The 25,586-nt window shown below is 39.9% G+C and overlaps 1 protein-coding gene across 3 annotated transcripts in view; it reads left to right on the top strand.

Annotated features, from left to right (window-relative positions):
* Positions 1-21,626, top strand: part of LOC128645441 (neurabin-1) — an 824,161-nt gene extending 802,535 nt beyond the window's left edge. For all 3 annotated transcript variants that reach the window (XM_053698450.1, XM_053698449.1, XM_053698448.1), the window contains one exon: positions 19,401-21,626. In XM_053698450.1, the coding sequence (XP_053554425.1) occupies positions 19,401-19,556 (156 nt within the window). In that variant the 3' untranslated portion in view covers positions 19,557-21,626. The remainder of the gene's footprint in view (positions 1-19,400) is intronic.
* The last annotated feature ends 3,960 nt before the right edge of the window (positions 21,627-25,586 follow it).

Raw genomic sequence — 25,586 nt, 5'->3', positions numbered from 1 at the left:
AAAGTTTGCAAGATGAGGTAAGCAGCACTCACCACAGGCAGGATAGTCTTCAGCGGTAACGGTGAAGCAGTCCAAAGGTAAACCACTAAAATAGTCAGGCAGGCAGGGATTGGCAACAGTAAAGCAGTCCAAGGGTAAACCACTAGAATGGTCAGGCAGGCAGGGTTTGGCAACGGTAAAGCAGTCCAAGGCTAAACCAGTAGAATGGTCAGGCAGGGTTTGGCAACAGAGAGGCAATCCAGAACAATAGGGGTTAATCAAGCAGAGAAGTCAGACAAGCAGAGTTCAGCAGCAGTTTATCAATACAGCAATGTAGGGGTTAACAGGCAGAGTAGGGTTCAGCAACAATAAGGCAAATAGCAGTAACAGTCTATCACACCCAGGAGCACACAAAGTAACACCTATACTTGGGCAGTGATAGATCGTTTCTGTGCAACTTATATAGGCGCAGGATTCGCGCCACAGGAATCCGGACCGGCATCAGACAGAGGAGAGTGTGGCGATGACGTCAGCATCGTACGCATCTGAAGAGTCGGCACAGCCCCTGACAACGAGCTGGGAAGGAAACGCCACCTAGCGGCACGGCGTGACACTTTCTCTGTAGAAATATGTTTCTACTAGCAATCCAAAAGAGATCTCTGTTTTTACTTAAGTGGGACTACAAGTTTCCTAACAATGAATAAAGTTTCTCAAATTTTAACTTAGGCAGAGGTCAATCTCTGTATTTTTTCTGCTTTTCATTTACATGGGGTGATAAACTGAGTAGTAGTTTCTCTTGTAAGGTGTATCCAGTCCACGGATCATCCATTACTTGTGGGATATTCTCATTCCCAACAGGAAGTTGCAAGAGGACACCCACAGCAGAGCTGTTATATAGCTCCTCCCCTAACTGCCATATCCAGTCATTCTCTTGCAACTCTCAACAAGCATGGAAGGTAGTAAGAGAGAAGTGGTGAAATATAGTTAGTTTTTTTTCTTCAATCAAAAGTTTGTTATTTTTAAATGGTACCGGAGTTGTACTATTTTATCCCAGGCAGTAAATAGAAGAAGAATCTGCCTGCGTTTTCTATGATCTTAGCAGATTGTAACTAAGATCCATTGCTGTTCTCACATATGACTGAGGAGAGAGGTAACTTCAGCGGGAGAATGGCGTGCAGGTTATCCTGCTATGAGGTATGTGCAGTTAAAAAAATTTCTAGAGATGTAAATGCTAGAAAATGCTGCCGATACCGGATTTATGTAAGGTAAGCCTGGATACAGTGATTTAATAGCGACTGGTATCATGCTTACTTTCAGAGGTAATACTCTTATAAATTTACAATATAAAACGTTTGCTGGTATGTTTAAGCGTTTTTATATATGTTTTGGTGATACAACTTTATTGGGGCCTAGTTTTTTCCACATGGCTGGCTTAAATTTGCCTAGAAACAGTTTCCTGAGGCTTTCCACTGTTGTAGCATGAGTGGGAGGGGCCTAATTTAGTGCTTTTTTGCGCAGTTAAAATTAGACTGAGACATCCAGCTTCCTCCAGGAGTCCCCTGAATGCTATAGGACATCTCTAAAGGGCTCAGAGGCTTTCCAAAGTCGTTTATTTGGGAAGGTAGGGCCACAGCAGAGTTGTGGCAGTTTGTTGCGACTGTTAAAAAACGTTTTTTTTAGCTTATTATACACACTGTAAAAATTTTGTTTGATTTACTGCCTTTTTTCACTGTTTTTCAAATTCTGACAACATTTGTTTCTCTTAAAGGCACAGTACCGTTTTTTATATTTGCTTGTTAACTTGAATTAAAGTGTTTTCCAAGCTTGCTGGTCTCATTGCTAGTCTGTGTAAACATGTCTGACATAGAGGAAACTCCTTGTTCATTATGTTTAAAAGCCATGGTGGAACCCCCTCTTAGAATGTGTACCAAATGTACTGATTTCACTTTAAGCAATAAAGATCATATTCTGTCTTTAAAAAATTTATCACCAGAGGAATCTGACGAGGGGGAAGTTATGCCGACTAACTCTCCCCACGTGTCAGCTCCTTTGACTCCCGCTCAAGGGACTCACGCTCAAATGGCGCCAAGTACATCCAGGGCGCCCATAGCGTTTACTTTACAAGACATGGCGGCAGTCATGGATAATACACTGTCAGCGGTATTAGCCAGACTACCTGAATTTAGAGGAAAGCGAGATAGCTCTGGAGTTAGACTAAATACAGAGCATACTGACGCTTTAAGAACCATGTCTGATACTGCCTCACAATATGCAGAAGCTGAGGAAGGAGAGCTTCAGTCTGTGGGTGATGTTTCTGACTCAGGGAAGATGATGCAACCTGATTCTGATATTTCTACATTTAAATTTAAGCTTGAACACCTCCGCGTGTTACTCAGGGAGGTTTTAGCTGCTCTGAATGACTGTGATACAATTGCAGTGCCAGAGAAATTGTGTAGACTGGATAAATACTATGCAGTGCCGGTGTGTACTGATGTTTTTCCAATACCTAAAAGGTTTACAGAAATTACTACTAAGGAGTGGGATAGACCAGGTGTGCCGTTCTCTCCCCCTCCTATTTTTAGGAAAATGTTTCCAATAGACGCCACCACACGGGACTTATGGCAGCAGTTTCTACTCTAGCAAAGCGTACTACTATCCCTGTCGAGATCCAATGGATCTCTCAGATCCAATGGATAAAAAGTTAGAGGGTTACCTTAAGAAAATGTTTATTCAACAAGGTTTTATCCTACAGCCCCTTGCATGCATTGCTCCTGTCACTGCTGCTGCGGCATTCTTGTTTGAGTCTCTGGAAGAGGCTTTACAGGTAACAACTCCATTGGATGACATACTTGACAAGCTTAGAGCACTTAAGCTAGCCAATTCTTTTGTTTCTGATGCCATTGTTCATTTGACTAAACTAACGGCTAAGAATTCTGGTTTTGCTATCCAGGCGCGCAGAGCGCTATGGCTTAAATCATGGTCAGCTGACGTTACTTCAAAGTCTAAGCTGCTTAACATTCCCTTCAAGGGGCAGACCCTATTCGGGCCTGGTTTGAAGGAGATTATTGCTGATATCACTGGAGGAAAAGGTCATGCCCTTCCTCAGGATAGGTCCAAATCAATGGCCAAACAGTCTAATTTTCGTGCCTTTCGAAACTTCAAGGCAAGTGCGGCATCAACTTCCTCTAATGCAAAACAAGAGGGAACTTTTGCTCAGTCCAAGACGGTCTGGAGACCTAACCAGACCTGGAACAAAGGAAAGCAGGCCAAAAAGCCTGCTGCTGCCTCTAAGACAGCATGAAGGAACGGCCCCCTATTCGGTAACGGATCTAGTAGGGGGCAGACTTTCGCTCTTCGCCCAGGCGTCGGCAAGAGATGTCCAGGATCCCTGGGCGTTGGAAATTATATCCCAGGGATATCTTCTGGACTTCAAAGCTTCCCCCCCAAAAGGGAGATTTCACCTTTCACAATTATCTGCAAACCAGATAAAGAGAGAGGCATTCTTACACTGCGTACAAGACCACCTAGTTATGGGAGTGATCCATCCAGTTCCAAAGGAGGAACAGGGACAGGGATTTTACTCAAATCTGTTTGTAGTTCCCAAAAAAGAGGGAACCTTCAGACCAATTTTGGATCTAAAGATCTTAAACAAATTTCTCAGAGTTCCATCATTCAAGATGGAGACTATTCGTACCATCCTACCTATGATCCAGGAGGGTCAGTACATGACTACAGTGGATTTAAAGGATGCTTATCTTCACATTCCGATACACAAAGATCATCATCGGTTTCTCAGGTTTGCCTTTCTAGACAGGCATTACCAGTTTGTAGCTCTTCCCTTCGGGTTAGCTTCAGCCCCAAGAATTTTTACGAAGGTTCTGGGGTCGCTTCTGGCAGTCCTAAGGCTTCGGGGCATAGCAGTGGCCCCTTATTTAGACGACATCCTGATTCAGGCGTCAAACTTCGAAATTGCCAAGTCTCGTACGGACATAGTGTTGGCATTTCTGAGGTCGCGTGGGTGGAAGCTGAACGAGGAAAAGAGTTCTCTAGTCCCCCTCACAAGAGTTTCCTTCCTAGGGACTCTGATAGATTCTGTAGAAATGAAAATTTACCTGACGGAGTCCAGGTTATCAAAGCTTCTAAATTCCTGCCAGATTCTTTATTCCATTCCTCGCCATTCGGTGGCTCAGTGCATGTAAGTAATCGGCTTAATGGTAGCGGCAATGGACATAGTGCCGTTTGCACGCCTACATCTCAGACCGCTGCAACTATGCATGCTCAGTCAGTGGAATGGGGATTACACAGATTTGTCCCCTCTACTAAATCTGGATCAAGAGACCAGGGATTCTCTTCTCTGGTGGCTATCTCGGGTCCATCTGTCCAAAGGTATGACCTTTTGCAGGCCAGATTGGACAATTGTAATGACAGGTGCCAGCCTTCTAGGTTGGGGTGCAGTCTGGAACTCCCTGAAGGCTCAGGGATCGTGGACTCGGGAGGATACACTCCTTCCAATAAATATTCTGGAACTGAGAGCGATATTCAATGCTCTTCAGGCTTGGCCTCCGTTAGCAACTCTGAGGTTCATCAGATTTCAGTCGGACAACATCACGACTGTGGCTTACATCAACCATCAAGGGGGAACAAGGAGTTCCCTAGCGATGTTAGAAGTCTCAAAGATAATTTGCTGGGCAGAGATTCGCTCCTGCCACCTGTCAGCTATCCATATCCCAGGTGTAGAGAACTGGGAGGCGGATTTTCTAAGTCGTCAGACTTTTCATCCGGGGGAGTGGGAACTCCATCCGGAGGTGTTTGCACAATTGGTTCATCGTTGGGGCAAACTAGAGCTGGATCTCATGGCGTCTCGCCAGAACGCCAAGATTCCTTGTTACGGATCCAGGTCCAGGGATCCCAAGGCGACGCTGATAGATGCTCTAGCAGCGCCCTGGTCTTTCAACTTGGCTTATGTGTTTCCACCGTTTCCTCTGCTCCCTCGTCTGATTGCCAAGATCAAGCAGGAGAGAGCATCGGTGAACTTGATAGCGCCTGCGTGGCCACGCAGGACCTGGTATGCAGATCTAGTGGACATGTCATCCTTTCCACCTTGGACTCTGCCGTTAAGACAAGACCTTTTACTACAAGGTCCTTTCAATAATCCAAATCTAATTTCTCTGAGACTGACTGCCTGGAGATTGAACGCTTGATTTTATCAAAGCGTGGCTTCTCCGAGTCAGTCATTGATACCTTAATACAGGCACGAAAGCCTGTCACCAGGAAAATTTACCATAAGATATGGCGTAAATATCTTTATTGGTGTGAATCCAAAGGTTACTCATGGAGTAAGGTCAGGATTCCCAGGATATTATCCTTTCTCCAAGAAGGTTTGGAAAAAGGATTTCAGCTAGTTCCTTAAAGGGACAGATTTCTGCCCTGTCTATTCTTTTGCACAAGCGTCTGGCAGATGTTCCAGACGTTCAGGCATTTTGTCAGGCTTTAGTTAGAATCAAGCCTGTGTTTAAACCTGTTGCTCCGCCATGGAGCTTAAATCTGGTTCTTAAAGTTCTCCAAGGAGTTCCGTTTGAACCTCTTCATTCCATAGATATCAAACTTTTATCTTGGAAAGTTCTTTTTTTGGTAGCTATTTCCTCGGCTCGTAGAGTTTCCGAGTTATCTGCTTTACAATGTGATTCTCCTTATCTGATCTTTCATGCGGATAAGGTAGTCCTGCGTACCAAACCTGGGTTTTTACCTAAGGTGGTATCTAATAAGATTATCAATCAAGAGATTGTTGTTCCATCTTTGTGTCCTATTCCTTCTTCAAAGAAGGAACGTCTATTACACAATCTGGACGTGGTTCGTGCTTTAAAGTTTTACTTACAAGCTACTAAAGATTTTCGTCAAACATCTGCTTTGTTTGTTGTCTACTCTGGACAGAGGAGAGGTCAAAAGGCTTCGGCAACCTCTCTTTTTTTTTTGGCTAAGAAGCATAATCCGCTTAGCCTATGAGACTGCTGGACAGCAGCCTCCTGAAAGGATTACAGCTCATTCTACTAGAGCTGTGGCTTCCACATGGGCCTTTAAAAATGAGGCTTCTGTTGAACAGATTTGCAAGGCGGCGACTTGGTCTTCACTTCATACTTTTTTTACAGGCAGTGGTACCTTCCGTTTAAGTACCTGCCTTGTCCCTCCCTTCATCCGTGTACTTTAGCTTTGGTATTGGTATCCCACAAGTAATGGATGATCCGTGGACTAAATACACCTTACAAGAGAAAACATAATTTATGCTTACCTGATAAATTTATTTCTCTTGTGGTGTATCCAGTCCACGGCCCGCCCTGTCATTTTAAGGCAGGTCATTTTTTAATTTAAACTACAGTCACCACTGCACCCTATGGTTTCTCCTTTCTCTGCTTGTTTTCGGTCGAATGACTGGATATGGCAGTTAGGGGAGGAGCTATATAACAGCTCTGCTGTGGGTGTCCTCTTGCAACTTCCTGTTGGGAATGAGAATATCCCACAAGTAATGGATGATCCGTGGACTGGATACACCACAAGAGAAATAAATTTATCAGGTAAGCATAAATTATGTTTTTTCTCTGTTGACAATATCTTCTTTTAGGGGAATGATTTCTACACTTGGAGATCTTTCAATTAGATTGTAGATTAATGATGTCTACCAGAGATAGATCTGATGTTTTTTTGTTTGAACATTAGACTTCCATAAGCGGAGTTTGTAGATGCTCCAACAGTTCCTTGTTCCTACGTATGTATATTTAAGATACTTCACAGCATTACAATATTTGAATTAGAAATAAAACAAAATTACATGGCAGGCTAAACTTACAAGAAGGTCCAGTCTGTGGAGTTGTTCTTCTCTAGTGTCTATTAAACCGTACTGTATGACCAATAGAAAGAAAACAGATTTAGATCGGGTGAAAGGTAGAGTGGGGGTGGCATGGGATAAGCTGGAATGTTGAAGAAGAAATAGAGGAAGAAATAAAGATAACAATAAAAGGGTTCAGATAGATATAAGGAATGAGCAAAGGAGAGAGACAGGTGGCACCCATTGCCCAGGACTCTAGACCTAGTGGTCAGCTAGCTATCGATCCAGGAGATCAGAACAATTGCTCCCAATAAAATGTAATATCACAAAAGGTGGACATTTTTTTGTTTTAAAATACTGATGATGATACTCTAAAAGCAGAAGTTCTGTGGTATAGCAATGTCAGTCCAGCCACGAAATACCAGGAAACCCTACTCTAAAAAAAAAGGAACATGGCAATCCCGAACAATCGTTTCGGCCTTCTGTGGGCCTTTATCAGTGAGGTACAACCATATTCCTCTAAGCGTGTTGGGAAAGGGGTCCATGTTTAGTTACCACATCACCCTTTGGGAGATAAAATGGTCATCTGGAGTTGCCCTGTCCCTTTTTCAGTGGAAGATTGCCTGATATTTTGGGGCTGACCTGACCTTTCTAGGCAGGATAAGACTGATGAAAAAAGGGGGCAACCAGATGTGGACTCCTTGCTCAGTGTGCTTAGAGGAATATGGCTACACCTCACTGATGAGGCCCAATGAAGGCCGAAACGATAGTCTGGGGTGGCTGTGTTCCTTGTTCAGAGAGAAATTGCCTGGTATTTTAGCGCGGGATCAGACTGATATACTACAGGAAAGTTCTACTCTGTGAATAGCATTACTGGGCTAAAAAAAGTTGTACCCATTTGGTAAATTGCCATAGAACAGGCTAACAATGGTATTGAGCTGGTTGTTCGATCCTGTGAGTGCGCTTCTCTCTGTATGTGTATATATATATATATATATATATATATATGTGTGTGTGTGTGTATATGTGTGTGTATATATATATATATATTTCATGTAATTAGCAAGAGTCCATGAGCTAGTGACGTATGGGATATACATTCCTACCAGGAGGGGCAAAGTTTCCCAAACCTCAAAATGCCTATAAATACACCCCTCACCACACCCACAAATCAGTTTTTACAAACTTTGCCTCCTATGGAGGTGGTGAAGTAAGTTTGTGCTAGATTCTACGTTGATATGCGCTCCGCAGCAGGTTGGAGCCCGGTTTTCCTCTCAGCGTGCAGTGAATGTCAGAGGGATGTGAGGAGAGTATTGCCTATTTGAATTCAATGATCTCCTTCTACGGGGTCTATTTCATAGGTTCTCTGTTATCGGTCGTAGAGATTCATCTCTTACCTCCCTTTTCAGATCAACGATATACTCTTATATATACCATTACCTCTACTGATTCTCGTTTCAGTACTGGTTTGGCTTTCTACTACATGTAGATGAGTGTCCTGGGGTAAGTTAGTCTTATTTTCTGTGACACTCTAAGCTATGGTTGGGCACTTTTATATAAAGTTCTAAATATATGTATTCAAACATTTATTTCCCTTGACTCAGGATGTTCAACGTTCCTTATTTCAGACAGTCAGTTTCATATTTGGGATAATGCATATGAATAAATCAATTTTTTTCTTACCTTAAAATTTGACTTTTTTTCCCTGTGGGCTGTTAAGCTCGCGGGGGCTGAAAATGCTTCATTTTATTGCGTCATTCTTGGTGCAGACTTTTTTGTCGCAAAATTTTTTTTCTGTTTCCGGCGTCATACGTGTCGCCGGAAGTTGCGTAATTTTTTGACGGGTTTTTTTGTGCCAAAAGTGTCGGCGTTCCGGATGTGGCGTCATTTTTGGCGCCAAAAGCATTTAGGCGCCAAATAATGTGGGCGTCTTTTTTGGCGCTAAAAAATATGGGCGTCACTATTGTCTCCACATTATTTAAGTCTCATTATTTATTGCTTCTGGTTGCTAGAAGCTTGTTCACTGGCATTTTTCCCATTCCTGAAACTGTCATTTAAGGAATTTGATCAATTTTGCTTTATATGTTGTTTTTTCTATTACATATTGCAAGATGTCCCAGATTGACACTGAGTCAGAAGATACTTCTGGAAAAACGCTGCCTGGTGCTGGATCTACCAAAGTTAAGTGTATCTGCTGTAAACTTGTGGTATCTGTTCCTCCAGCTGTTTGTAATGAATGTCATGACAAACTTGTTAATGCAGATAATATTTCCTTTAGTAATGTTACATTACCTGTTGCTGTTTTGTCAACATCTAATACTCAGAGTGTTCCTGTTAACGTAAGAGATTTTGTTTCTAAATCCATTAAGAAGGCTATGTCTGTTATTCCTCATTCTAGTAAACGTAAAAGGTCTTTTAAAACTTCTCATTTTTCAGATGAATTTTTAAATGAACATCATCCTTCTGATTCTGATAATGGTTCCTCTGGTTCAGAGGATTCTGTCTCAGAGGTTGATGCTGATAAATCTTCATATTTATTCAAAATGGAATTTATTCGTTCTTTACTTAAAGAAGTCTTAATTGCATTAGAAATAGAGGATTCTGGTCCTCTTGATACTAAATCTAAACGTTTAAATAAGGTTTTTAAATCTCCTGTAGTTATTCCAGAAGTTTTTCCTGTCCCTGATGCTATTTCTGAAGTAATCTCCAGGGAATGGAATAATTTGGGTAATTCACTTACTCCTTCTAAACGTTTTAAGCAATTATATCCTGTGCCATCTGACAGATTAGAATTTTGGGACAAAATCCCTAAAGTTGATGGGGCTGTCTCTACTCTTGCTAAACGTACTACTATTCCTACGGCAGATAGTACTTCCTTTAAGGATCCTTTAGATAGGAAGATTGAATCCTTTCTAAGAAAAGCTTACTTATGTTCAGGTAATCTTCTTAGACCTGCTATATCTTTAGCGGATGTTGCTGCAGCTTCAACTTTTTGGTTAGAAGCTTTAGCGCAACAAGTATCAGATCATAATTTTCATAGCATTGTTAATCTTCTTCAACATGCTAATAACTTTATTTGTGATGCCATCTTTGATATCATTAGAGTTGATGTCAGGTATATGTCTCTAGCTATTTTAGCTAGAAGAGCTTTATGGCTTAAAACTTGGAATGCTGATATGTCTTCTAAATCAACTTTGCTTTCCCTTTCTTTCCAGGGTAATACATTATTTGGTTCTCAGTTGGATTCTATTATCTCAACTGTTACTGGAGGGAAAGGAACTTTTTTACCACAGGATAAAAAATCTAAAGGTAAATTTAGGTTTAATAATCGTTTTCGTTCCTTTCGTCACAATAAGGAACAAAAGCCTTATCCTTCACCCACAGGAGCGGTATCAGTTTGGAAACCATCTCCAGTCTGGAATAAATCCAAGCCTTTTAGAAAACCAAAGCCAGCTCCCAAGTCCACATGAAGGTGCGGCCCTCATTCCAGCCCAGCTGGTAGGGGGCAGATTACGATTTTTCAAAGAAATTGGGATCAATTCAATTCACAATCTTTGGATTCAAAACATTGTTTCAGAAGGGTACAGAATTGGCTTCAAGATAAGGCCTCCTGCAAAGAGATTTGCTCAAGCATTTCTGAAATGTGTTTCAGATCTAGAGTTGGCTGGAGTAATTATGCCAGTTCCAGTTCTGGAACAGGGGCTGGGGTTTTATTCAAATCTCTTCATTGTACCAAAGAAGGAGAATTCCTTCAGACCAGTTCTGGATCTAAAAATATTGAATCGTTATGTAAGGATACCAACATTCAAAATGGTAACTATAAGGACTATCCTGCCTTTTGTTCAGCAAGGGCATTATATGTCCACAATAGATTTACAGGATGCATATCTGCATATTCCGATTCATCCAGATCACTATCAGTTTCTGAGATTCTCTTTTCTAGACAAGCATTACCAGTTTGTGGCTCTTCTGTTTGGCCTAGCAACAGCTCCAAGAATTTTTACAAAGGTTCTCGGTGCCCTTCTGTCTGTAATCAGAGAACAGGGTATTGTGGTATTTCCTTATTTGGACGATATCTTGGTACTTGCTCAGTCTTCACATTTAGCAGAATCTCATACGAATCGACTTGTGTTGTTTCTTCAAGATCATGGTTGGAGGATCAATTTACCGAAAAGTTCATTGATTCCTCAGACAAGGGTAACCTTTTTAGGTTTCCAGATAGATTCAGCGTCTATGACTCTGTCTCTGACAGACAAGAGACGTCTAAAATTGATCTCAGCTTGTCGAAACCTTCAATCACAATCATTCCCTTCGGTAGCCTTATGCATGGAAATTCTAGGTCTTATGACTGCTGCATCGGACGCGATCCCCTTTGCTCGTTTTCACATGCGACCTCTTCAGCTCTGTATGCTGAACCAGTGGTGCAGGGATTACACAAAGATATCTCAATTAATATCTTTAAAACCGATTGTACGACACTCTCTGACGTGGTGGACAGATCACCATCGTTTAGTTCAGGGGGCTTCTTTTGTTCTTCCGACCTGGACTGTAATTTCAACAGATGCAAGTCTGACATGTTGGGGAGCTGTTTGGGGGTCTCTGACAGCACAAGGGGTTTGGGAATCTCAGGAGGTGAGATTACCAATCAATATTTTGGAACTCCGTGCAATTTTCAGAGCTCTTCAGTCATGGCCTCTTCTAAAGAGAGAATCGTTCATTTGTTTTCAGACAGACAATGTCACAACTGTGGCATACATCAATCATCAAGGAGGGACTCACAGTCCTCTGGCTATGAAAGAAGTATCTCGAATACTGGTATGGGCGGAATCCAGCTCCTGTCTAGTTTCTGCGGTTCATATCCCAGGTATAGACAATTGGGAAGCGGATTATCTCAGTCGCCAAACGTTACATCCCAGAGGTATTTCTTCAGATTGTTCAAATGTGGGGACTTCCAGAAATAGATCTGATGGCTTCTCATCTAAACAAGAAACTTCCCAGGTATCTGTCCAGATCCAGGGATCCTCAAGCGGAAGCAGTGGATGCATTGTCACTTCCTTGGAAGTATCATCCTGCCTATATCTTTCCGCCTCTAGTTCTTCTTCCGAGGGTAATCTCCAAGATTCTGAAGGAATGCTCGTTTGTTCTGCTGGTGGCTCCAGCATGGCCTCACAGGTTTTGGTATGCGGATCTTGTCCGGATGGCCTCTTGCCAACCGTGGACTCTTCCGTTAAGACCAGATCTTCTGTCGCAAGGTCCTTTTTTCCATCAGGATCTCAAATCCTTAAATTTAAAGGTATGGAGATTGAACGCTTGATTCTTAGTCAAAGAGGTTTCTCTGACTCTGTGATTAATACTATGTTACAGGCTCGTAAATCTGTATCTAGGAAGATATATTATAGAGTCTGGAAGACTTACATTTCTTGGTGTCTTTCTCATCATTTTTCCTGGCATTCTTTTAGAATTCCGAGAATTTTACAGTTTCTTCAGGATTGTTTGGATAAAAGTTTGTCTGCAAGTTCCTTGAAAGGACAAATCTCTGCTCTTTCTGTTCTTTTTCACAGAAAGATTGCTAATCTTCCTGATATTCATTGTTTTGTACAAGCTTTGGTTCGTATAAAACCTGTCATTAAGTCAATTTCTCCTCCTTGGAGTTTGAATTTGGTTCTAGGGGCTCTTCAAGCTCCTCCGTTTGAACCTATGCATTCATTGGACATTAAATTACTTTCTTGGAAAGTTTTGTTTCTTTTGGCCATCTCTTCTGCTAGAAGGGTTTCTGAATTATCTGCTCTTTCTTGTGAGTCTCCTTTTCTGATTTTTCATCAGGATAAGGCGGTGTTGCGAACTTCTTTTAAATTTTTACCTAAGGTTGTGAATTCTAACAACATTAGTAGAGAAATTGTGGTTCCTTCATTATGTCCTAATCCTAAGAATTCTAAGGAGAGATCATTGCATTCTTTGGATGTAGTTAGAGCTTTGAAATATTATATTGAAGCTACTAAGAATTTCCGAAAGACTTCTAGTCTATTTGTTATCTTTTCCAGTTCTAGGAAAGGTCAGAAGGCCTCTGCCATTTCTTTGGCATCTTGGTTGAAATCTTTAATTAATCATGCTCATGTCGAGTCGGGTAAAACTCCGCCTCAAAGGATTACAGCTCATTCTACTAGGTCAGTTTCTACTTCCTGGGCGTTTAGGAATGAAGCTTCGGTTGATCAGATTTGCAAAGCAGCAACTTGGTCTTCTTTGCATACTTTTACTAAATTCTACCATTTTGATGTATTTTCTTCTTCTGAAGCAGTTTTTGGTAGAAAAGTACTTCAGGCAGCTGTTTCAGTTTGATTCTTCTGCTTATAATTTCAGTTTTCTTCATTATAAGATTTAAACTTTATTTTTGGTGTGGATTATTTTCAGCGGAATTGGCTGTCTTTATTTTATCCCTCCCTCTCTAGTGACTCTTGCGTGGAAGATCCACATCTTGGGTAGTCATTATCCCATACGTCACTAGCTCATGGACTCTTGCTAATTACATGAAAGAAAACATAATTTATGTAAGAACTTACCTGATAAATTCATTTCTTTCATATTAGCAAGAGTCCATGAGGCCCACCCTTTTTGTGGTGGTTATGATTTTTTTGTATAAAGCACAATTATTCCAATTCCTTATTTTTTATGCTTTCGCACTTTTTTCTTATCACCCCACTTCTTGGCTATGCGTTAAACTGATTTGTGGGTGTGGTGAGGGGTGTATTTATAGGCATTTTGAGGTTTGGGAAACTTTGCCCCTCCTGGTAGGAATGTATATCCCATACGTCACTAGCTCATGGACTCTTGCTAATATGAAAGAAATGAATTTATCAGGTAAGTTCTTACATAAATTATGTTTTATATATATCACCATTGTTTGTGATAGGATGAAGAGATTAAAAGATTAGCAAACTATTAAATAATTAAGACACTTAACAGATGATCACCTTCAGCTAGGAGACTGCAGTATGAAGCTTGTCAGACTTCCAGATTTAAACATTTTTTGTACCATTAAATAAATATTAGTAAGTTTGCAGACAATTGTAACCATGATAATGAATATATGATTGTATATGACTAAGCACAGGTTATCTCTGCACATGGATTGTCAGAGGACAGTGATTCATTAAAGAAACACTAAAGTCAAACTGAAACTTTCATGATTCAGATAAAGCACAGAATTTTAAGAGACTTTCCAATGTACTTCCATTACCAAATCATTTATATGTATGCTTTCTGAGGCACCAGTTACTACTGAGCACGTGCAAATGTTCACAGTGTATGTGTATATGTGTCTGGGATTTGCCGTCATATGAAATATGGGGCTGGCAAATTAAAGTACATTTTTAACTTTGTCAGACAAAAATCTGCTCATTTAAATTCAGAATAAGTGATATTGCATTGCCTTTTTATTGTTCACTTGTTGATAATTTAGTTCTACTTTATTTAATGATCTTTTAATACTTCCCTGAAAAGGCATACAGCTTGGTACTGCTTCAAATAATTACTGTAATCAATACTCTTTTCTCCTACATTGGTGTGTCCGGTCCACGGCTTCATCCTTACTTGTGGGAATATTCTCTTCCCCTACAGGAAATGGCAAAGGGAGCACACAGCAAAAGCTGTCCATATAGCCCCCCCCTCTGGCTCCGCCCCCCAGTCATTCTCTTTGCCTGCTCTGAACAAGTAGCATCTCCACGGGGATGGTAAAGAGTATGTGGTGTTAGTTGTAGTTTTATTTCTTCTATCAAGAGTTTATTTTAAAATAGTGCCGGTTTGTACTATTTACTCTACAACAGAAAGTGATGAAGAGTTCTGTTAAAAGAGGAGTATGATTTTAGCACCAGTAACTAAAATCCATTGCTGTTACCACGCAGGACTGTTGAAACCAGAGAACTTCAGTTGGGGGTAACAGTTTGCAGACTTATCTGCTTCAGGTATGACCAGTCTCTTTTCTAACAACACATAGTAATGCTAGAAGACTGTCAGTTTTCCCTTATGGGACCGGTAAGCCATTTTCTTAGACTCAGTAACAGATTAAAGGCTTATAAATTGGGCTCTATGCTGGTTGACACTATTGTGGGCTAAATCGATTTGCTTATATCATATTCTTATGACATTTGGAGTGTTTTATGAACTTAGAAACACTTTTGGGAACGTTTTAATTATGCCTGGCATTGGTTTAGACGCCTAATCTAGTCAGAAAGGCCCCTTCACTCTGGTATGCAGAGGGAGGAGGCCTCATTTTCGCGCCTCAGTTGCGCAGTTACTTCCAAAGGCAGTGCATGCAGCTTCATGTGAGAGGGTCCTGTGGCTCCGAAAGGCTTATTTCTGTGGTGAATAACCCCTAAGGAAGGTATAAGCCGCAGCAAAGTCTGTGGCAGGGACTGTAGTGTGTTTAAACCGGTTAATTGAACAATTAGCTCCGGTTTGCTTATTTAAGGGTCTAGAAACTTCATATTTGGTGTGCAATACTTTCAAAGCATTAAGACACTGGGGTGTAAATTTTATAAAGATCGGATATTTCCTTCATAGTTTTTTGAACATTCAGAAATAAAGTGTGTTCCTTTTATTATTTAAAGAGACAGTAACGGTTTTGTGTAAAATCGTTTTTTATTGCATTAATAGCCTGCCTAAATCTGCCTAACATGTCTGTACCTTCAGATAGCATATGTTCTGTGTGTATGGAGGCCAAGGTGGTTCCCCCTTTAAATGTATGTGCAAATTGTGCCATGGCGTCCAAACAAAGTAAGGACAGTTCTGTCACATTTAATAAGGTTGCCCAAGATGATTCTTCAAATGAAGGTAGTGGGGATAGTTCATCATCCTCTCCTTCTGTGTCAACACCAGTTTTGCCCGCGCAGGCGATACCTAGTACATCTAGCGCGCCAACTCTTGTTACTATGCAGCAATTAACAGCAGTAATGGATAATTCTATAGCAAATCTTTTATCCAAACTACCAGAATTTCCCAGAAAGTGTGATTGCTCAGTTTTAAATACAGAGGATGAGCAAGTTGGCGCTGACGATAATTTATCTGTTATACCCTCACATCAATCTGAATTGGCAGTGAGGGAGGGTCTGTCTGAGGGAGAAATTTCTGATTCAGGAAAAATGTCTCAGCAGGCAGAACCTGATATCGTGGCATTTAAATTTAAGCTAGAACATCTCCGTGCTCTGCTTAAGGAGGTGCTAGCTACTCTTGATGATTGTGATACTTTGGTGATTCCAGTGAAGTTGTGCAAAATAGACAAATTCTTAGAGGTCCCAGTGCACGCCGATGCTTTTCCGATACCCAAGAGGGTGGCGGACATAGTGACTAAGGAGTGGGAGAAACCAGGTGTACCTTTTGTTCCCCCTCCTATATTTAAGAAAATGTTCCCCATTGTCGACCCCAGAAGGGACGCATGGCAAACGGTCCCTAAGGTAGAGGGGGCAGTTTCAACGTTAGCCAAGCGCACAACTATCCCTATTGAGGACAGTTGTGCTTTCAAAGATCCTATAAATAAAAAATTGGAAGGATTGCTTAAAAAGATATTTGTTCAGCAAGGTTTCCTTCTTCAACCGATTTCGTGCATTATTCCTGTCACCACGGCGGCGTCTTTTTGGTTCGAGGAACTAGAAAATTCGCTCCAAAAGGAGACTCCATATGATGAAGTCATGGACAGAATTCACGCACTAAAGTTGGCTAATTCCTTTATTTTGGATGCCGCTTTTCAATTGGCAAAATTAGCGGCGAAAAATTCAGGTTTTGCAATAGTGGCGCAGGGCGCTTTGGCTAAAATCTTGGTCGGCGGATGTGTCGTCCAAAACAAAATTGCTTAATATTCCTTTCAAAGGTAAGACCCTTTTCGGGCCAGAATTGAAGGAGATTATTTCAGGCATCACTGGGGGAAAGGGCCATGCCCTCCCACAGGATAGGCCTTTCAAAGCTAAAAACAAATCTAATTTTCGTTCCTTTCGCAATTTCAGGAACAGACCGGCACCAAATTCTACAGCCTCTAGACAAGAGGGTAACGCTTCCCAGCCTAAACCAGCATGGAAACCATTGCAAGGCTGGAACAAGGGTAAACAGGCCAAGAAGCCTACTGCTGCTACCAAGACAGCATGAAGGGGTAGCCCCCGATCCGGGACCGGATCTAGTAGGGGGCAGACTTTCTCTCTTTGCTCAGGCTTGGGCAAGAGATGTTCCGGATCCCTGGGCACTAGAAATAGTCTCTCAGGGGTATCTTCTAGAGTTCAAGGAACTCCCTCCAAGGGGAAGGTTCCACATGTCTCGCTTATCTTAAGACCAGATAAAGAGACAGGCATTCTTACATTCCGTAGGAGACCTATTAAAGATGGGAGTGATACACCCAGTTCCAACAGCGGAACAAGGTCTGGGTTTTTACTCAAACCTGTTTGTAGTTCCCAAAAAAGAGGGAACTTTCAGGCCAATTCGGACGATCTTACCAACAATCCAGGAGGGTCAATATATGACTACCGTGGACTTAAAGGATGCGTACCTGCATATTCCTATCCACAAAGATCACCATCAGTTCCTAAGGTTCGCCTTTCTGGACAAACATTACCAGTTCGTGGCTCTTCCATTCGGTTTAGCCACTGCTCCCAGAATTTTCACAAAGGTACTAGGGTCCCTTCTAGCGGTTCTAAGGCCGAGGGGCATTTCTGTAGCACCTTACCTAGATGACATTCTAATCCAAGCGTCGTCCCTTTCCAAAGCAAAGGCTCATACAGACATTGTTTTAGCCTTTCTCGGGTCTCACGGGTGGAAGGTGAACATAGAAAAGAGTTCCCTGTCCCCGTCCACAAGGGTTCCTTTTCTAGGAACAATAATAGATTCTGTAGAAATGAAGATTTTTCTGACAGAGGTCAGAAAGTTAAAGCTTCTAAACGCTTGTCAAGTTCTTCAATCTATTCCTCAGCCTTCCATAGCTCAGTGCATGGAGGTAATAGGATTAATGGTTGCAGCAATGGACGTGGTTCCTTTTGCTCGAATTCATCTAAGACCATTACAATTATAGATACTCTGGTCCAAGCCAGAAAACCTGTGACTAGGAGAATTTACCATAAGATATGGAAAAAATATATCTGTTGGTGCGAATCCAAGGGATTCTCTGGGAGTAAAATTAAAATTCCTAGGATACTTTCCTTTCTCCAAGAGGGTTTGGATAAAGGGTTGTCAGTGAGTTCTCTAAAAGGACAGATATCTGCTCTGTCTGTTTTGTTGCACAAACGTCTGGCAGCAGTGCCAGATGTACAGGCGTTTGTACAGGCCTTAGTCAGAATCAAGCCTTTCTACAGACCCATGACTCCTCCATGGAGTCTAAACTTAGTTCTTTCAGTTCTTCAAGGGGTTCCGTTTGAACCTTTACATTCCATAGATATTAAGTTACTATCTTGGAAAGTTCTGTTTTTGGTTGCTATTTCTTCTGCTAGAAGAGTTTCTGAATTGTCTGCTTTGCAGTGTACTTCACCCTATCTGGTATTCCATACAGATAAGGTTGTTTTGCGTACCAAACCTGGTTTTCTTCCAAAAGTGGTTTCCAACAGGAATATTAACCAGGAAATAGTTGTTCCTTCTCTGTGTCCGAATCCAGTTTCGAAGAAGGAACGTTTGTTACACAACTTAGATGTGGTCCGTGCTTTAAAATTCTATTTAGAAGCAACAAAGGATTTCAGACAGACATCATCCTTGTTTGTCGTTTATTCTGGTAAGAGGAGAGGGCAGAAAGCTACTGCTACCTCTCTTTCCTTTTGGCTGAAAAGCATCATCCGATTGGCTTATGAGACTGCCGGACGGCAGCCTCCTGAACGAATTACAGCTCACTCTACTAGAGCTGTGGCTTCCACATGGGCCTTCAAGAACAAGGCTTCTGTTGATCAGATCTGTAAGGCAGCGACTTGGTCTTCTCTGCATACTTTTGCCAAATTTTACAAATTCGATACTTATGCTTCTTCGGAGGCTATTTTTGGGAGAAAGGTTTTGCAAGCTCTGTGGTGCCTTCCGTTTAGGTAACCTGACTTGTTCCCTCCCTTCATCCGTGTCCTAAAGCTTTGGTATTGGTTCCCACAAGTAAGGATGAAGCCGTGGACCGGACACACCAATGTAGGAGAAAACAGAATTTATGCTTACCTGATAAATTTCTTTCTCCTACGTTGTGTCCGGTCCACGGCCCGCCCTGGCTTTTAGTCAGGTTTAAAATTTTGATTTCTGTACACTACAGTAACCACAACACCCTATAGTTTCTCCTTTTTCTCCTAACCGTCGGTCGAATGACTGGGGGGCGGAGCCAGAGGGGGGGCTATATGGACAGCTTTTGCTGTGTGCTCCCTTTGCCATTTCCTGTAGGGGAAGAGAATATTCCCACAAGTAAGGATGAAGCCGTGGACCGGACACACCGTAGGAGAAAGAAATTTATCAGGTAAACATAAATTCTGTTTTTATCCAGTATTTCTATATTTGTTTATCTTTTTTTCTGAACTTTGTATTCATGGTGATTTTTTGATACTGACATTTTTCATAAAAATACCAACAATTCTAACTACCGTCTTAAATGTTCTTTTTCTCACCTTTATAGAGTCTGGGAGTCTCAAGTCACAATGACAGAGCCTTAATCAAGAAGAAAATTAAAGAAATAAAAAAAGCACAAGAAAAACTGGAAAAACAGAAGAATAAGAAAGAAATACAGAGAAGAAGTGGAAAAGTGGTAGCTACTGTAGAATCCAGCTGCTGAATCCATTAAACTTTTGCACCACAATGTCTGTCCCATGAGTGTAAATATGTATACATTTTAAAAAATGCTATGTCTTTGACATATAAAGATCTTTGCAGTACTTAACTTTTTTTAGTGTCTTCCTCCAAAATCTATTTAATCAGAGACTTACATTTAAAATTTAGCTACTGGTTTTGTTTCGGTAAGTAAACTTTGGGGGTTTTTTTGTGTACTGTGTATATTTAAAGATGAGAGAGAAAACATTTCTTAACCACTTAATATAACTTTTATATTTTTACATTGAACAAACATTTCCATTGTTTTGTTGGTTTACAAGTGGTGTGTATATCTATAAGCGTTTTAAAGGAACATACAGATTTAGTACAGCAATGCAGAGACAATGCTACTTGTACATGGCACAGCCTAATGTCCGTTCCTTTGGAACAGAGCATATCAGTGGAGATACACGTTTTTAAAACTTTTACTGTACACAGGTGGTTTACTCCTCGTTTCTCCTATTGGTTCAGAGATAATTCCTTTACAGTGTATTCATTTTGAACTGGTGTGTGTGTATATAACACTGGTAGGTGTTTACCAATGCAACAGGCATGTAAAGGAATGAAAGGTTCTCAGCAGACAGGGAAAAATAATTATTTTGTGTTGTGGAACTGAGCAATGTAACATACAAATGGTAAATAATCCTGCAATACTTCTGATCTTATAAATATCGTACAAAACATTATTAGATAACCGTTTTACTACATTGCTGTTCTATTTCATCGGGTTTCCCTTCAGTTGCTTGTGTTTATGTTGTGCTTGCCTTGAGAGTGCCCTTTTGCAAGCATTATTTCCAGAGCCTTTCTTAATCTGATTATGGCTGCTATATATTTACTAGTGACTTGTGAACTTTGCAGGTCATCACATATATTATAACGAATGTTCCAAAAAAAACATTTACATTACTGGTATAATGAGTAAGTGTTTTGTTTAGGTTTTAAAGATGTGCTAATTTTATGGGACTAATGAGTATAAAACGAGTCCACATGAAGTATGGGGGGGGGGGCGTGTTGAGCCCTAATGGATTATCATTTATCAGTCATGTAGCGGTGACAGCAAAATAGAACTGTATGCCAAGTGGCAGTTTTATTTGTACTTGCATCAGGATGGTTCTGAATTTTACATTTTGCCTGATGTCATTTTCTGCATTCCTTTATGCACTTCCCTGTAAATACAGTTTCATTGACTCATATAATATGTATTTTAAAAATACTATAGAAGTGTCCATTCCAAGCCTTTGTAGAATTGCTTAACAGATAGTGGTTTTGTTTTTCACATATATAACACCTACAATTATGTAAAATAATTGGCAATGGTACATGTGAAGGGAATATACTATCCTAAAACGAAATCTTTTTATGTGGTACTTATTTTTCAATGACACTACTATTTAAACATTACGGCACAATTCTTCTTGTGAGAACAGATCTGAGATGTACTTTCTTTTTATACTTTATTTGGTCAGATATGGTCCTTTTTGTAATTCAATAACCACTACCTTAGTACTTTAGTTTCAGACCTTTAGAATTAAGAGGTTTACTTTGTAGAACTTCAACTACTTATGCTAAGCATAAGATATTGGAGGGTGACAGAACAGGGTTTGTGAATAACTATTTTCTACATTTGCAAAGAGCACACGTGGTTTGTTACAAATGTTTTAAAAAAAAAATGCAAATGTATTTTTGTATTGTTTATGGTAAAGAGGAATTATGTAATACTTTTTGAGCAAATCATGACAAGTTTAATATTTGATGTAGATCATTATAGGGGTTTTAAGAAGTACACTTTATTTGTATTTAGTTAAGAAATGAACTAGAATGATTTTTTTTTTTTTTTTACCAATGGAGTTTGAATGTCATTCCTAATTACAGTGCCCTTAATTGGTCTTGCATTTTAACTTGTTCTTAATGTGTTCATGATGAACCATCTCCTCCTTATAACACTAGTAACTCTGTTTTAACAAAATCCTTAAAATTTATTAGAACATTTTGTAAAAAAAATGTTTTATATAATAAAAATGAACTTTTTGCTAAACTGTTGTGGTAGTTTTCCTAATTTTACACATGTAACTTTATTACTATAACTCATTCTACTGTGTGGATATGTCATTCAAATTAGTATAGGAGCCTGTCTGTAAAGGGAATATTAATATGTTCTTAGTATTGTTAATTAAAGGAACACTATAACATTTAATCCCCTCATTAAAACAAAACCGCACTCAAAAGTTTTTTTTTTTATTTTGCCCGTTTTCTTCCTGTAAAATATGTCTGAAAAATTAGCTTGTTCCCTCCCTCCAGAGAGGCTAGAGTGACTCCAACATACATTTTTTCCTCTCTGTCTTTATATTTATCCATTTTATCTGCTGGAGTGTATTAAATTGTTTTTCAAATACTCATTTACCTTTAATTTGTTATTTGAAACAGGAGCTTTAGCCTGTTGAAACAACCACAGATGCTATAAAATAGGAATACTGCTTTATTTTCTATAGAAAGGCTATTTCAACAAAAGGCTGCAAGCACACATCAACCACCAATATAAAGAAATAGATAAGATAAGGAGTACTATATGTATAGAGACAGAGATACAATTAGGACGTCAACTCTTCTTGCAGGTTTAGCCCATTTAAATGGCCATGTTCTTCATTGCAATGGGTTGATGTTTGAGTCAGAAAAAAACACCGGCAATTTCATATACAAAATAATCCTAAAGTAGCAAATTCCCATACATTTAATACTCTGCAGGTGGTACAACAAGTCATTGAGAACACACAAAAGGGGATTCAGGTTTTCAGTGCACTTTCTCACAATGATTGTTTAGCTCAGAGCACAAGCTCATTTACATCTGTCCCTAAATGGCCACAGCACAGAACATAATACATGGTAGTAGGCTTATCAAGAGGCGTATCTCTGAACTGTGCTAACAGAATAACAGTGTTAAGTAATTTGAAACATTTCTTTTGCGGTCTACTCTTAATTGCTGATATATAGTTTGGGTTCAGTGTCCCTTTAATGTGTTTAGTAGAGACTAAATTACCCTTGAAATCAAAGCTTGATATTTTTTTTAGAAAGATATGAGTGTGTAGCAGATATGCGCTCCGCAGCAGGTTGGAGCCCGGTTTTCCTCTCAGCGTGCAGTGAATGTCAGAGGGATGTGAGGAGAGTATTGCCTATTTTGAATGCAGTGATCTCCTTCTACGGGGTCTATTTCATAGGTTCTCTGTTATCGGTCGTAGAGATTCATCTCTTACCTCCCTTTTCAGATCGACGATATACTCTTATTTATATACCATTACCTCTGCTGATTCTCGTTTCAGTACTGGTTTGGCTTTCTACAAACATGTAGATGAGTGTCCTGGGGTAAGTAAGTCTTATTTTCTGTGACACTCTAAGCTATGGTTGGGCACTTTGTTTATAAAGTTCTAAATATATGTATTCAAACATTTATTTGCCTTGACTCAGGATGTTCAACATTCCTTATTTTCAGACAGTCAGTTTCATATTTGGGATAATGCACTTGAATCAATTATTTTTCTTACCTTAAAAATTTGACTTTTTTTCCCTGTGGGCTGTTAGGCTCGCGGGGGCTCATTTATTGCGTCATTCTTGGCGCAGACTTTTTTTGGCGCAAAAAATCTTTTCTGTTTCCGGCGTCATACGTGTCGCCGGAAGTTGCGTCATTTTTGACGTTCTTTTGCGCCAAAGATGTCGGCGTTCCGGATGTGGCATCATTTTTGGCGCCAAAAAGCATTTAGGCGCCAAATAATGTGGGCGTCTTATTTGGCGCTAAAAAATATGGGCGTCGCTTTTGTCTCCACATTATTTAAGTCTCATTTTTTCTTTGCTTCTGGTTGCTAGAAGCTTGTTCATTGGCATTTTTTCCCATTTCTGAAACTGTCATTTAAGGAATTTGATCAATTTTGCTTTATATGTTGTTTTTTCTCTTACATATTGCAAGATGTCTCACGTTGCATCTGAGTCAGAAGATACTTCAGGAAAATCGCTGTCTGGTGCTGGAACTACCAAAGCTAAGTGTATCTGCTGTAAACTTTTGGTAGCTATTCCTCCAGCTGTTGTTTGTATTAATTGTCATGACAAACTTGTTAATGCAGATAATATTTCCTTTAGTAATGTACCATTACCTGTTGCAGTTCCATCAACATCTAATGTTCAGAATGTTCCTGATAACATAAGAGATTTTGTTTCTGAATCCATCAAGAAGGCTATGTCTGTTATTCCTCCTTCTATTAAACATAAAAAATCTTTTAAAACTTCTCTTTATACAGATGAATTTTTAAATGAACATCATCATTCTGATTCTGATGACTCTTCTGGTTCAGAGGATTCTGTTTCAGAGATTGATGCTGATAAATCTTCATATTTATTTAAAATGGAATTTATTCGTTCTTTACTTAAAGAAGTACTAATTGCTTTAGAAATTGAGGATTCTGGTCCTCTTGATACTAATTCTAAACGTTTAGATAAGGTCTTTAAATCTCCTGTGGTTATTCCAGAAGTTTTTCCTGTTCCTAGTGCTATTTCTGAAGTAATTTCCAGAGAATGGGATAAATTGGGTAATTCATTTACTCCTTCTAAACGTTTTAAGCAATTATATCCTGTGCCGTCTGACAGATTAGAATTTTGGGACAAAATCCCTAGAGTTGATGGGGCTATTTCTACCCTTGCTAAACATACTACTATTCCTACGTCAGATGGTACTTCGTTTAAGGATCCTTTAGATAGGAAAATTGAATCCTTTCTAAGAAAAGCTTATCTGTGTTCAGGTAATCTTCTTAGACCTGCTATATCATTGGCTGATGTTGCTGCAGCTTCAACTTTTTGGTTGGAAACTTTAGCGCAACAAGTAACAGATCATGATTCTCATAATATTATTATTCTTCTTCAACATGCTAATCATTTTATCTGTGATGCCATTTTTGATATTATCAGAGTTGATGTCAGGTTTATGTCTCTAGCTATTTTAGCTAGAAGAGCTTTATGGCTTAAAACTTGGAATGCTGATATGGCTTCTAAATCAACTCTACTTTCCATTTCTTTCCAGGGTAACAAATTATTTGGTTCTCAGTTGGATTCTATTATCTCAACTGTTACTGGTGGGAAAGGAACTTTTTTACCACAGGATAAAAAATCTAAGGGTAAAAACAGGGCTAATAATCGTTTTCGTTCCTTTCGTTTCAACAAAGAACAAAAGCCTGATCCTTCATCCTCAGGAGCAGTTTCAGTTTGGAAACCATCTCCAGTCTGGAATAAATCCAAGCCTTCTAGAAAAGCAAAGCCAGCTTCTAAGTCCACATGAAGGTGTGGCCCTCATTCCAGCTCAGCTGGTAGGGGCAGGTTACGTTTTTTCAAAGAAATTTGGATCAATTCTGTTCAAAATCTTTGGATTCAGAACATTGTTTCAGAAGGGTACATAATTGGTTTCAAGATGAGACCTCCTGCAAAGAGATTTTTTCTTTCCCGTGTCCCAGTAAATCCAGTGAAAGCTCAAGCATTTCTGAATTGTGTTTCAGATCTAGAGTTGGCTGGAGTAATTATGCCAGTTCCAGTTCTGGAACAGGGGATGGGGTTTTCATTGTACCAAAGAAGGAGAATTCCTTCAGACCAGTTCTGGATCTAAAAATATTGAATCGTTATGTAAGGATACCAACGTTCAAAATGGTAACTGTAAGGACTATCTTGCCTTTTGTTCAGCAAGGGCATTATATGTCCACAATAGATTTACAGGATGCATATCTGCATATTCCGATTCATCCAGATCATTATCAGTTCCTGAGATTCTCTTTTCTGGACAAGCATTACCAGTTTGTGGCTCTGCCGTTTGGCCTAGCTACAGCTCCAAGAATTTTTACAAAGGTTCTCGGTGCCCTTCTGTCTGTAATCAGAGAACAGGGTATTGTGGTATTTCCTTATTTGGACGATATCTTGGTACTTGCTCAGTCTTTACATTTAGCAGAATTTCATACGAATCGACTTGTGT

Source organism: Bombina bombina, chromosome 1, assembly GCF_027579735.1.
Source record: "Bombina bombina isolate aBomBom1 chromosome 1, aBomBom1.pri, whole genome shotgun sequence".
NCBI lineage: Eukaryota > Metazoa > Chordata > Amphibia > Anura > Bombinatoridae > Bombina > Bombina bombina.
The sequence above is the reverse complement of the archived record's forward strand: the minus strand, read 5'-3'. Positions and strand labels throughout refer to the sequence as shown.